The sequence below is a fragment of the Battus philenor genome, unplaced genomic scaffold (assembly GCF_028537555.1).
Source record: "Battus philenor isolate CCGP_79_NKW_IND1 unplaced genomic scaffold, ilBatPhil1.0.hap1 SCAF_24, whole genome shotgun sequence".
In the NCBI taxonomy this organism is placed as follows: domain Eukaryota; kingdom Metazoa; phylum Arthropoda; class Insecta; order Lepidoptera; family Papilionidae; genus Battus; species Battus philenor.
The window spans coordinates 5,360,151-5,373,171 of NW_027181687.1; the positions used below are offsets into that span (position 1 = coordinate 5,360,151).

The following is a 13,021-nucleotide window of genomic DNA, read 5'->3' on the forward strand; positions in this document are numbered from 1 at the left end:
TAACAACGTTAATAACTCGTTTTCGTGAAATTTTATTTCTTAATTTTATATTTATTTGACCAACGCTATCAGGATGACACCGCCGACACCCATTCACTTTTAGATATAGGTTTTTACCAAGATCTAAGCGATTCTCTTTTCATTAACCAGCTTCTGACTGTTGGTATGAGTTCGTCGATCTACGTGTAAAGAAACTGTGTATAGTATGGTGTCTTGTTGCCTATTGAGCTGTTATTATATTGATTGCATATATGCCTATGTCCATCAGTGAACGACCTACTGCTTAAATAATAATGAGGTCAATCATATAAATATATTTTTACAAAGTAAGATGCAAATAACTTAAAATAAATAACGTATTAAAACCGCTTCCTAATAATTTTTTTTTTATAGTTTACAGTAGAAATACGAAATTACATTTAAATACAAAATTATCATAATAAAAATAGATGTAATTTTTAAAACTCGTCGAAACCAATCTTTTTGGCCAAAAACACAAAATTCTAGAATTTAGGGTGGTCATTCTACATCGAAAAATTATACCTAATGCCAAAAATGAATGACATCCTGAAGCTGCTTGAAGTAGTTCTTTATGATAAGGGAGTGACTTCGCTGAAAACAATCCCTGTACTGATATACTCCGCAGAAAACATTTACTTATAGTTACTAGACTGATGGTGGATTAGTAAAGAGGGAAAAAAACTTCCAGTGGTTCACTATCTTAATATTCAAAACTAGATAATAAAGAGTATAGAAGCTAATGGCTCTAATAAATAAAACATGTCCGTAATCAAGAATGAATAGAGAAATTGCTTGTATTGTCAAAAATGATCATTTGGTTTCATCGTCATTATAATTCCAGCGGTAAGACGCCCACTGTAAACCCCTCCCCCCATAAATTAAGAAAGGTACCGGTTGGAAGCAGCCAGATTGAGGGAAGATGCTGTAGGCAATCATCTCCCAATCTTAGCAAAGTCATTTGCCCATCTTCTCGTACGAGAACGTCTTACACTGCGGTTGCCGGTCCGTTGACTTCACACAAGAAATATAAACTACTCTCGTTGAAATTTTAATTAATTCATGAACACAGTTGTAAACTATAAATGCGCATGTTTGTTTATGTTTAGAACTGGAACAAAGGTTAAACAGCGGCGAGAATAATGAGACTCACTTTAGACTTTAATTATACGTCCGCTAATTAACTTCACTAACTCTGAAACTTCGTTGTTTTTTAAATATATTGTCGATATAAAAAATAAACGCTTAAGGAGCGATGCATTTGCTTTTATTCGCTTTCATAATATATCTATATATATATTTGGAACTTTTAAATGGTCACAAAGGATGAAAGACTGCCTAATTAAGGCTTTGGAACAATTTATTTATAACAATCATCTGTCGGTTGGAAACTACCACCCATGCATGTATTTGCCCCTCAAAAGTTATCCCAACTGCAACAACTTCGGTAGCATTATTGGTGGCATGTGAATTCAAATCTAAGTTCGAATTTGAATTCGAGCGCGTAATAATTATTTTTATACAGTATTGAGGCCGCAGCGCCTAGAAATACGAAGCGTTTTTAAATGAACGCTTCACAATCTATAAAAAAAGAATAAATACCTTTTTTTCTATTTATTTGAAGTGATACTTATTTTTAAGCAGCGGCGGTATTGGCGCATTAAACCTTACTCTTCCCCGCCGTTTCTTTTCATAGATTCTTTATGACCGAAGCGAGCAATGGTTAAAAATAACCAAAGATTGTAATAGGATATACACATCTGAAATAAAAAAAATACCTGCACACGCTAACCGCGTGGAGAGAATATGCAAACCGGATGTTAGGAAAATAGGGCCTATACTTGCAACATTGATACTGATATTAAATATTTTTTGTTTGATATATATACTCTTTTGTCAAAGTAACAGATATGAGTAAAAAGGTTAATAAAATTTAAAAGAACCTATAAACAAAGTCAAAATTAAACGTCAAACACAATTTTTAAAGCTAGTTTTATAACATCAATTCTTTAAAACAAAAAATCCTAATGCAAGAAAACTGTTAATGGACGAGGAAAATAAAACAGAAAGAGCAGAAGAAAACAATAATGGATTAAACGTACAAAGTGAAAAAATTACTAAACAAAGAGCTCATATCTTAGATGATGCAGGGCCTTCAAGATTTACACCATTGCCTGGAGAGATACCCTCAAATCCGATAAATAATTATCATATTAAATCTGGGAAATCTAAATCCGAACATAGCTTACGACAATTTATAACAAGTCAAGATGTTGCGAACGCTCTGAAACTATCATCGTTAAGTTTTGGCCCAACATCCGATGCCATAAAGAATATTAATTTTAAAGACCTTAAAATACCTATTATTAATAAAAGCGAAAATAAAGAGCAATGTGATCCAACGACATTTTTAGAGTTAAAAAAATTTGTTGCTTCGTGTTTTATATCTAATAAAGATGTTAATAACTTCGCTCTGTCCGATGTTCCGAATGTACAAAATGTTCACACTGCTGTTAGTTCTGTAGTAATAGAATCTACACCAGATGTACACTGCTTTCCAAACCCCCATACAGAGATTGTTGATGTCGTAAATATTTCCAACGACATCAAAGTACAGAACCCAAATTTGATTGATACGAAACAGTCGAAAACTATAGAAGGACATAAGAAGAAAACTTCTGGGAATCTTTCCGAGAAATCTGATTTTGGGTTAGCCACCAGGGATTCACTTTCCAGTATCGGCTCAAATGTATGCCGAATTTGTATGACAAAAGGAAGGGAAAGGTAAAAACGAACTTATTATATTTTTTTCAAGTTTTTTTTTGTTCACTTCATTTAGGAAACACTAAATTTCGCTGTAATCATTTTAAAGATTAACAATTTATTATTGTTGTGTGTTTGTTTTGTGCAGATTGATATCGCCCTGCAACTGCAAAGGTTCTTTAGCAAATGTTCATTTATCGTGCTTAGAAAGATGGCTTAATCAAGTCGGCAGAAACCATTGCGAACTTTGTGGATTTAGGTGAGAGTTTAATGAGTAAACAGTCAGAGAACTTACTGCAATTAACATCAATGTTAAAAAATATCCTTTTGTATTGATACGTGTACTATAAAAAATTACGTCTAAAAATTGATCAAATTGATAAAAATTGACGAATAAAATATATTACTAAAAAAGTTAGTATTATATTTTATTTGAGGAACAATTAATTGAGCAAAGTTTTTATCCAGTTCGTACTACCAGAGTTAAAAAAGTTTTAGAACACAAGCATCTAGATCACTTTATTTAATGTATTATTGTCATAATTATTAATAACGATTAGAAGCAAGGTTTATTATAAGCAAGACATACTAGAATACATGGTTTCTTTTATGAAATGTTTTGTAGTTACGGACAGGAGATTTTATGCACTCTGTAGTTTGTACGGGAATGATACAAGTATTTTTTTTTATATTTTTACTAGTAACTTTAATTTTTTTAATAATAAAAATCTAGCTCGTACTTTTAACGAAAATTTGACAAAACCTGGTTGAATTGATCATGCCATTCTCGTTTTTTATGCTATACACATTTAATAATAAATTTTAATTGAGAAAGATTATGTAAATATTAAAAAGAAAATACTTCTCACAGTTTCTGGATGGTTTCTTTTAAAACACAAAGACTTTTTAATTATTATCAACTCAATGAACCTTTCGTGTAGTAAAACAATTATCCGGAAAGCTAGAAACGCTTATTTGATTTTTTTGTGCTGACACCTAGGTAAATTAAATTTCTTTTTGAATTACCACTATAATGGTTTAAGATATTAAATGCAATGGAGTATTACTTGTACATGCACACTTATTGATAATTCCGACGAAGTAAAACTTTGCGAGGAAGCCGCGATACCTAACGTTAGTCACTGTGCCCAAGTGAATACAATACACTACACTATTGGTAAAAGGAAACTTGTGTTCCAGCATTCAGAAAATTACAAAGCCTACAAAAATATTTATTTAATATTACTTAATTACAGTTATCCAGCAATTCGTACTCCCAGATATACTGTCTTACAAGCTCTCCGTTTGTGGTTTGGTAACCCCCGCAATAGGAGTCATCTGCAGGTAATACTTCTGCAAGTACTCAGACGGTCTGGACTTAGTTAACGCTACATTTTGTACTTTTTCTAAAGGACTTTTTCATGATTAATTAATGATTTCACGTGTATTTGCATGGACAAAGTCCTAAAGAAGGTAAATTACGTGTGTTAATAATTATGTTTTGTTCTGCTTGATTTTAGATGGCATCATTATTATATACCTTAGAACATTTATTGCTGAGATAGATCTCTCTCGTAGATTCTTAATAGAGCTGGTTGGAGGGAACCAGCGCCTTCCAACGACCTTAACAATGTCGTCGGTTCTTGTGAGTGGACGTTCTGCGTTTTATTTCAACTTGACAATGTTAGTAGAGCAGATAGCTCAGTAGCTATGTAGGTTATTTTCGTTCTTCATTTAAAATATGTTTAACAAAAAGCAATTAATTCTTGGCCAAGTGACCTGATTAATTTTCCAAGAAACAGCATGTAATGTAATTTAGAATTAACTGAAATATGTCTCGTATACCAATATAGTAGGAATCAATGCCGTCGCACCAATACATAATTCATAGACAGCTTGAAGCGTGACACCAAATACCGCAATATTAATTTCCTGTGCGGCTTGAATTAAAGGCAATTTATCAAGAGAATAGCGAGGGTTACCATTTGCAAAATCGTACTCTTAAAATATCAACACGAAATGTTGCTCAACACTGAGCTTTATTAAATTTATATTTTTTCTTAAGATTTTTTAAATCTAAAATTATTTAAACTACTTTATATTCAGTATATAATCAATATTTATGGACGTTTATCTCTGTTCGTAGTCCGACTGCCTTATATTTTGGCTGCTGTCAACAGTGACCGCTGGACTATTGGCGGTATGCATCGTTGGCACTCAGTACTTTGTGATAGAGGGCAACAAATTTGGTAAGCTCGATCCAGGTGCTAGAAAAGATGAAGGTTTGTCATTTTTGTTTGTTTTTTTTTTTAGCTTTTTTCTATTTTTGTTTTATCGCTTAACCTAATAGGTGTTAATTTATATGATTAACGAAATAGTTTGCGGCAAATAAAACTGTTCCAACACAAGTGGTTAATTATTGGTTACGCAGTTAAACGCAGGTACTACTGAATTCGTATTTCCGAAGTTAATTTGAAAATTGAATCGGTGTAAGGACCATATTGTATAAGTTTGAAATTAGAATTTGTTAATCTTTGTAGCTTTTATAACTTAACACAAAAGCAAATTCGTAGTTTCTGTCTAATAGACACCCACTGCAAGTCATAGGCGTCCATCATAGATATCTATGAGAAAATATACCATAATGACTTACTTAGCAGTTGGATTGGCAATCACAATGTGGTGTCGTAGTACGAGGACAATATTGCCCGTCTTGTGGAAGCTTGTTTGTGACCAGTGGAAATCCTATATAATTAATGCACAAAGTAAGAATTATATAAGATTGTATCATGGAAATTGGACTCAATCTTAGTACTTCTACCGTTGAGTTACCACTGCTCGAATTAAAACTCATTAGTTGACAACTAAAAAGAGTCGTTATTTCATTTTTATTCCATCTATTTTAAATATATAATTAACTGAAGGTACAGAATCATAATCAAATACATCTAAGAAAATTATATACAACTATAGATATAGCATATATTATTTACTTTGCATGCTGTGGTTACGAACATGTGAAATAATGATACAAATAATTACTTAAATAAATTTATTAACGTTCTTTATGATTACATAAAAGAGGAAAATATACATTCCAAAGGTGTAAGTAAATTAATAAAATCATTAACACGTGTCATCGGAAGATGCTTTCGACTATCCCTTTTTCAAATCTCGTGTGGCTTATGTCCAGCTGTGGGCGAAGGTGGCTGAAATGATGATAAGATATCATCATCATAATATATCGTGTAATAACAATAATGTATACAACCAAACCCTTCCATTGGAATTTTTCAGTGCAAAGTATTTTATACGACGGTATACAATGTATATTAAAAATAATGTTTAAAATTTATTTTTGATAGTTGTAAGGCAATATTTGACGATACAGTTAATATAAAGTTATAAAGTCCTATTAGCCTTCTTTTCTGTTACACGAACCTGTTTCATCTCTTCTAGTTCGAACCAACTATTTTAAGTTGAAATTAGATTTATTACGTTATTCTGAAAATATTTTTAATTAGTAGTGGTTATGTACAAGTGTAAATAGAAATAAATGTACGATGGAGAAGTTTTTGACGCTGATAGTATTATAGTTTGTGATAATGCAAGTCCATAGAGAGTTACGCACTATTGTAAAGCATAATTCTGCGTAAAACTCTAATGGCAATGGTCATGTTCGGAGTAATTGAAATAGAGAGTATATAACAGATTTTGATTCGGTAAATGTATTTCTTTAGTTAGGTCAGCTTTTTATTGCCTACAGTCGATCGTATATACCAGACAACTTTGACGGTCAATTCAACCGTCGAATTTTTTTTTATTAATTTTAATGAATTTAAATAAAAAATATGGTACTTATATTTATGTGATAAAAACTTAATTGTTTGTGTTTTGCTCATCTGTTTTTACTTAATATCTTTTGGTTTTTAAAACACCATGAAATGTTTTTTGGAAATGTTTCTTTAATCGCCTTTTTTACTTTTACAGGTATATCTCATCGGATAACAGAAACTGCTATGGATTTCTTCATGGCGATAGTACTTTGCGGGTATTCTGTTACGGTGTACCTGCTATGGAAGGACCACTATGTGATGTGGAACCGATGGCGGCGTGCGAATGTAAACGTGAGACTGCTACTGTCGCCGGATTCGAATCCCGTACCTTTTGTGCCTAGACCTAGATATAACGTTGTTTAAATGCTGTAATAATTATTTATAACATTTTATTGTAGCACAGTGTTTTATTGAACTGGTTTTCATATGTCTCTCTGACCACTGCCTTAAGGTCTGTAAATAAAAAGGAGTGACTTCGTAACAATTAAAGAAAAGTTCATCAAAATCGGTTAGCAGAAGTAAGAATACTATTCTTACTTCTGCTAACCGAACTGTCATGACTCTGTAAAGAAACCTCGAGAATACAATGGCTGCCTAAGCCAAATACTTGTCTTAACGGCCCTGTCAGCTAATAAAGCTAATCTTACAACTTTAGCCTGTGATCTCACTTCACTGATATGCTAACTACTATACCAGACGTGTAGATACGTGTGGTATGGTATTACAGTTGGCAATGTTATTACAGTTGCAGTTTTACTTATAAAGGTTCGATTTTTAATTTCAAGCTTTTTTATAAAAGATGGGAGTCTAACAACTTCAAAGTCAAGAGCAAATAGTGTTTTTTTAGGGAGTTGTGGTCCACTGGCTCATATTTAGTCGTGTCGTAATAAAAATAAAATATAGCATTCCTTATTTTCTCACTATCTATTTTATCTTATTTTCCTTAATTATATTTTAAGCAAATACACTTAAACGAAGTTTGTAATATGAGTTTAATGTTTTAATACACAATTTCTTTTTAATTTCGAGAAATCAAAAACAAATGTATTGCATTTTTTTACCTATACTTATAAAGGAATTAATTTAACGCTATTTTAATGAAATTGCGAATGAAAATTTCTGAACTATTTTACAAAAAGAGTACTAAGAACCTAATAAATATACTTTCTGTTAAAAATATGTTTGGTTGAGTAATTGGAATTTTTCAATACATGCTGGTTCTGTAAATAACATCGATCAACTATTAGAAAACATTTTTCATGCGAATTCGTTGAGAACATATTATTTTGTGTTTAATTTGTGTCAAGTGTAGGCATCTCTACACAAACCGATCGCGCTCGTTTACACGCTGTAAGCATGGATTAGTCGTGTTGCAATTGTTGCTATCTATTGTTTTGAAGGCTGGCGATGGTCCAAACTGAGATAGCTAATGTGAACCTCAAAATTATAACATTTCTGGCATTTTACTAATTTTTATTTACGGTACCATAATATTGTTAAAGCAAAGTATTTATGTGTGAAATTGAGTGACAATTTTGTTGATTTATAATCTTCATATCAGCCGAAAGACACCCACAACAAGGTATAGGCTTCTCCCAAAGAATGTGTGGGAGTCGTATATACACTGATGTGATGTCTGAATGAATAATAGGTGTAAGATTTTGTGGGCGAGCGTAGCCGACGGTCGAACTTAGTGTGCCGAATTAGTGCAGCGAGCACATGCACGCACCGGTGACGCGGGCGCAGACCTTTTGTTACTTTTGCGCCTTTGTTCTATTGCCCGCTTTCACTCGGTCGCGGAGCACAGTGCGCCCCAGAGTCCTATGACGAATGCACGTCCTTTTTGCTCGCACTCAAGCGCTAATAAAAATTTGTTCGTGTGTTAAATAAATTGATAAAGTGTTACAAACGTCTTTTAATAAGACACAAAACGCTTTAAATGCTTTGATGCTAGTCGTGCACTCCCAGCAAGCAGTGACTTCCGACGACTTTGACTATGTTGTTGGTCCGTCTATTGGGGTATACCACAAACACCGCGTCTCCTGGCTCGTGGCCGCCGCTGAAGAAACTTCTGAGCTGTTTCAGTGAACCCTTGTTTTTCATATCTGATTAATTTATTTATTACTTACTATACGTAAATTTAAATATCGATCTGTAACAAATAAAGCAATTATTATTTCCCCTGATGCTAAATCATATATCGTGCCAGAATAATACGATTTATAAAGTTTTGTAATACAAAATATTACGCAGCAACAGACACGACTATTTAGCCACATAGCTTACGTCTGGGGATCATAATAGCACTCAAGCATTAAAATGCTTTCATCATCAATTCAGCCGTAGAATGTGTACTGCTAAACACAACACTCTCTAACAACACTCCCCCTTAGTTTACCAATACGACCAATAGAAAGAGAACTATACCTAGCTTATTCTAACGTCCTTAAGACCTGTCCACCTGTCATCTGTCCACCTTGTTGATCGACGTCAAGTGAAGCGCTTCCATGTCCATCGTCATTAGTCTAGAGTCGTCAAAAATGTTTTAGAAACCTAAAATTATTTTAAAGCTTACAAAAATATATCCCCTTTTAATAGTTACAAGCCAACGGTGAATTATACAACCTCTTGCTGTAAAGTTCCTTTCAGAGAAAACGCCGAATGAGCTTTTAAATAATGAATGTGAATTCGCCAACAATTCACTGAATATGACTTAAAATGACTTCAAAAGTAATTACAGTGGAGTCCGCTGACGGATGCATCCTTTATAGAATTTAATTATAAATGCCGCTTCTCTACTTTGCGAGTAGGCAGCTCTTTGGACATTATGTACGAGTACTTACTGTACTATACGCGCATTATTATCATCTCTTTGAAAAGGGAATAGTAAACATTTAAATATTTATTTACTTTCTTTGTAACTCTGGACGGTTATAAAAGAAATAAAATTATCAGAGTCGTATCACCAGTAGGACCTCCACTACAGGACATAGGCTTATCCTATGGGATATATACATATATATCCTATAACCAGTATATATATATATATGTATATATATATCCTATGGGATATATATATATATACATACATATATATATATATATATATATATATATATATATATATATATATATATATAATGGTTTTCAATAAGTCCGGTGGGTAACAGCCTGTATACAACGTTTTTCAATGATTTTAACCAATTATTCAATTTATGAGACGTTTTATACTGCGCTTCCTACTCTGTGGTCTCTATTCCAGAAGCAAAAGATCCAAGCGGAAATCTCTTTTTATAAAACTGCGGTCTTTCCTTTAAATATCACATCTGCGCTACAGTGCTACAGAAACCGCTGTATTGGGCCGTCTGTCAATCATCGCAGCCGTAGAGTATTTTTTCCTCAGCCCCCACTTTGCCGCGCAAGCCTACGGTGCGGTACAAGGATTTTAGTAGCACTGTAATTTGTTACATACACGATTGTACTTTTCGTCTATGTTACCCTCATATTTTTAGCTGTTCATCAATCTCCGTATTGTATTACTTAAGAAAACGTTAAAATGTTACATTCTTTTTTACAAATATCTTAGTTTAAAAATCAGTTTAGGTTGTAATATATACGTACTTGTAATATGTACGAATATTACTTGAATAGAGGTAACTATATTGAAGGAATATAAATTCAATGAAGCGAATTTCCACCGGTCAATTAAGTTAATCAAGGATTACACAAGTTTCTACCGAAGAAACTTTACACGGTCGAAGGTTCTAGATCAAAGTCTAATGGACGTTTTGGGTGTAATTTCATTAGGGTCAATAACATTATTCATTAGATACGGCTACCTGATATTAAGTAAGAAAATTTATTAACAGTGATAAGATATTATATAGGAAAACAGCAGTTGTAGATAGTAACTATGATTGTTTTAAGTATTAATTAAACAAAACAAAACTTAATAAACCGGGGTATTATTTAACATTAATGAATAATTCATACTAAAAACAATGGTAAAATAAACGATTCGCAAATCACACCAACGAACACACCGAGGTCAGAGATATTGCTTCTTAATTTTGTAGTATGTTAATTCATTATTTAATTTTTTTTGTTCAATGTCTTAGACATTATTTTTGGTCAGCAGCCTAGTACGGTGCTCAGGGCTGACAACGCATCTAGCAGGTTGAAGCTGGCTCCCTTGCATGGCGTTAACCCTCGCTAACCAGTCTCCTATCTAATCAAATTTTGGATTATCCTGCCGATGTTTAGAAGCCTGTTCCAGAAATAAGCTGATGTTTGATCTCAACAGGCCTGAGTTCTTTAAGTTATAGAGAGATTTCGCTGATATTTCTTTCGTTTCTACCTTTATCTCATATTCACTATGAAATATTCATTGTTATCAGGTTGTTTTTAGGTATGCTTTCCAAGATAACAGTAAGTTCTTTTAGTACTACACTTGTGGTGAAGCCGAGATAGTATACGAACTTGGCCAATAAAAAGTACACAAACGTTTTACCCCAGAGACACTGCGGCTCGTTTCAACGTAATGTTCCACTAATTACAATTTTCAAAGCACTAACAATAACGCTAAACTAAATTAAACCTTCGTAGTGGGATTTTACGACACTGTTTGCCTCTTAACGATGGTAATGCTTGCAAAATTGTACAAAAGTACACAGTTTTAAGACGAGCATTTTGTGTTTGTAAATGTTTCTAAAGAGAAAACGTCAAATGTGTGTAGTAACTTAAAATATTTCATCTAAAAATACAATTTTTGGATATTCAATTTTTATTTTTATGAGGACTAAAAGAGAAGTTTAAATTAACCTTGTCTATATGCATAAGAAGTTTAAAAATATGAGAAAAAAACGTGTGTTAGGTTAGTATTAGAAGTAAAGATGAGCTTTTCATACTTTTCTCTGGGCTTTATAAAATTAGTAACGCTTCTGTTAGGTGTAGAGTTTTACAATATATTTCAAAATCGTTGTCTTCATCTTCTGGAAATTAGTTGAGTAGTGAAAATCTTATATAATTGATACACAAAGAGAAAACATATAAGATTGTATCACGGAAATCGAACCCGTGCCTTACGATTGCAAGTCCTAGTCGTCTACCGCTTGGCTCCACTACTCAAGTACAACTTCAGTCTCTTTATTATCATGTAATAAATAAAAAAAATTAAACGAAAACTTGTAAAAATATTATTTACATTATACATAATAAAAGAATATTAAACTTAGGAAAGGATTGTATTAACTACTGTTTTATTGATATTTGTGAAAGTAACCACAATGTGAATATGATAAACCTTTTTACTTAAATGTAATTGGCAATACGTATGTTTCCTCCGCTCGGCACTAAGGTACCAAACGCTAAGGCTTTATTAATATTTTGTCTTTGAATAGTCTGATGGTATAACATTAAATCAGTATGAGTTACAATCTCAATTGCGACCAAAGTGAGACTCGTGAGACCGCTTGTGTTTTTGTTACTTTTATATATATTAAAAATAAAATTATTGTCCATTTGCACAGCAGTATTTCAGTAAAAGCTTACGTGTACAATAGCCAGCAAGTCGCGCCAATAAATTCATCCTGGAACAGTACAATACACAAGCTCTGTACAATTTGATATTGAAGAGTCTAATGCTGTTTTTGCTACATCGCCCGCAGAAAGCAGAGAATAGGAAGATTTGAAAAGAGATTGTTATCGATTCCGTCAAGATGATTCAAAACGGATAAGGCTTTCACAAATAAAAAAACGACAGAAAAAAAAATTACAACTGGAGACTGTCTAATCTGTTTTATTAGTTTAAAATAAAAAAAAATACAATTTTCACTGCCGTTGAGCTACATTTAGATCTATTTTGAATTTATAAATATTCAAGAATGATTAGTACTCGTATAGCTTAAAGAAGTTGTTCGTTCTCCTTCAATTTATGTAAACGATTGAAAGTTTACTCATTACACTGGCAACAACTATTCACGGGGATTCTCAAATTGTATATTGTTGCGGCAACAACCGCGATTGTTAAATAGGTGTTGCCATAGTTAGACATGTAGTCTGTTTATGTCAATTTGCGTATTTCATAAAGAAAATACAGATTATTTACAATAGTATCATTGTTACAATAAAATAAATTGATTTTTTTTGTCTGCGGAAATCAATCGATTATCTCAAGACCAGAGAAGAATATAAATTAGATGTTGACATCCCCAGCGGGTAATTCAAAAAAACGTTTAACAGTCAACGACAGAGTTATTCCCGGCAAGATGTTATCTGCTTCAAAGAGTCTATAATATTAATATATTATTGAAATATACGAGTGTATTTAAATCTGTTGTCTTAACAAGACATGAAATTTTCGATAGTGAATTAATCAAAATGTAGTATTTAATGCAATATTCAAA

At 32.7% G+C, this 13,021-nt stretch overlaps 1 protein-coding gene across 1 annotated transcript; it reads left to right on the forward strand.

Moving 5' to 3' along the window:
• The first annotated feature begins 2,062 nt into the window (after positions 1-2,062).
• On the forward strand, positions 2,063-6,980 carry LOC137924729 (uncharacterized). The gene is made up of 5 exons (XM_068768148.1): positions 2,063-2,802; positions 2,930-3,040; positions 4,038-4,125; positions 4,928-5,063; positions 6,772-6,980. The coding sequence occupies exons 1-5, from the start codon at positions 2,063-2,065 to the stop codon at positions 6,978-6,980; spliced, it is 1,284 nt and encodes a 427-aa protein (XP_068624249.1).
• Positions 6,981-13,021: the final 6,041 nt, after the last annotated feature.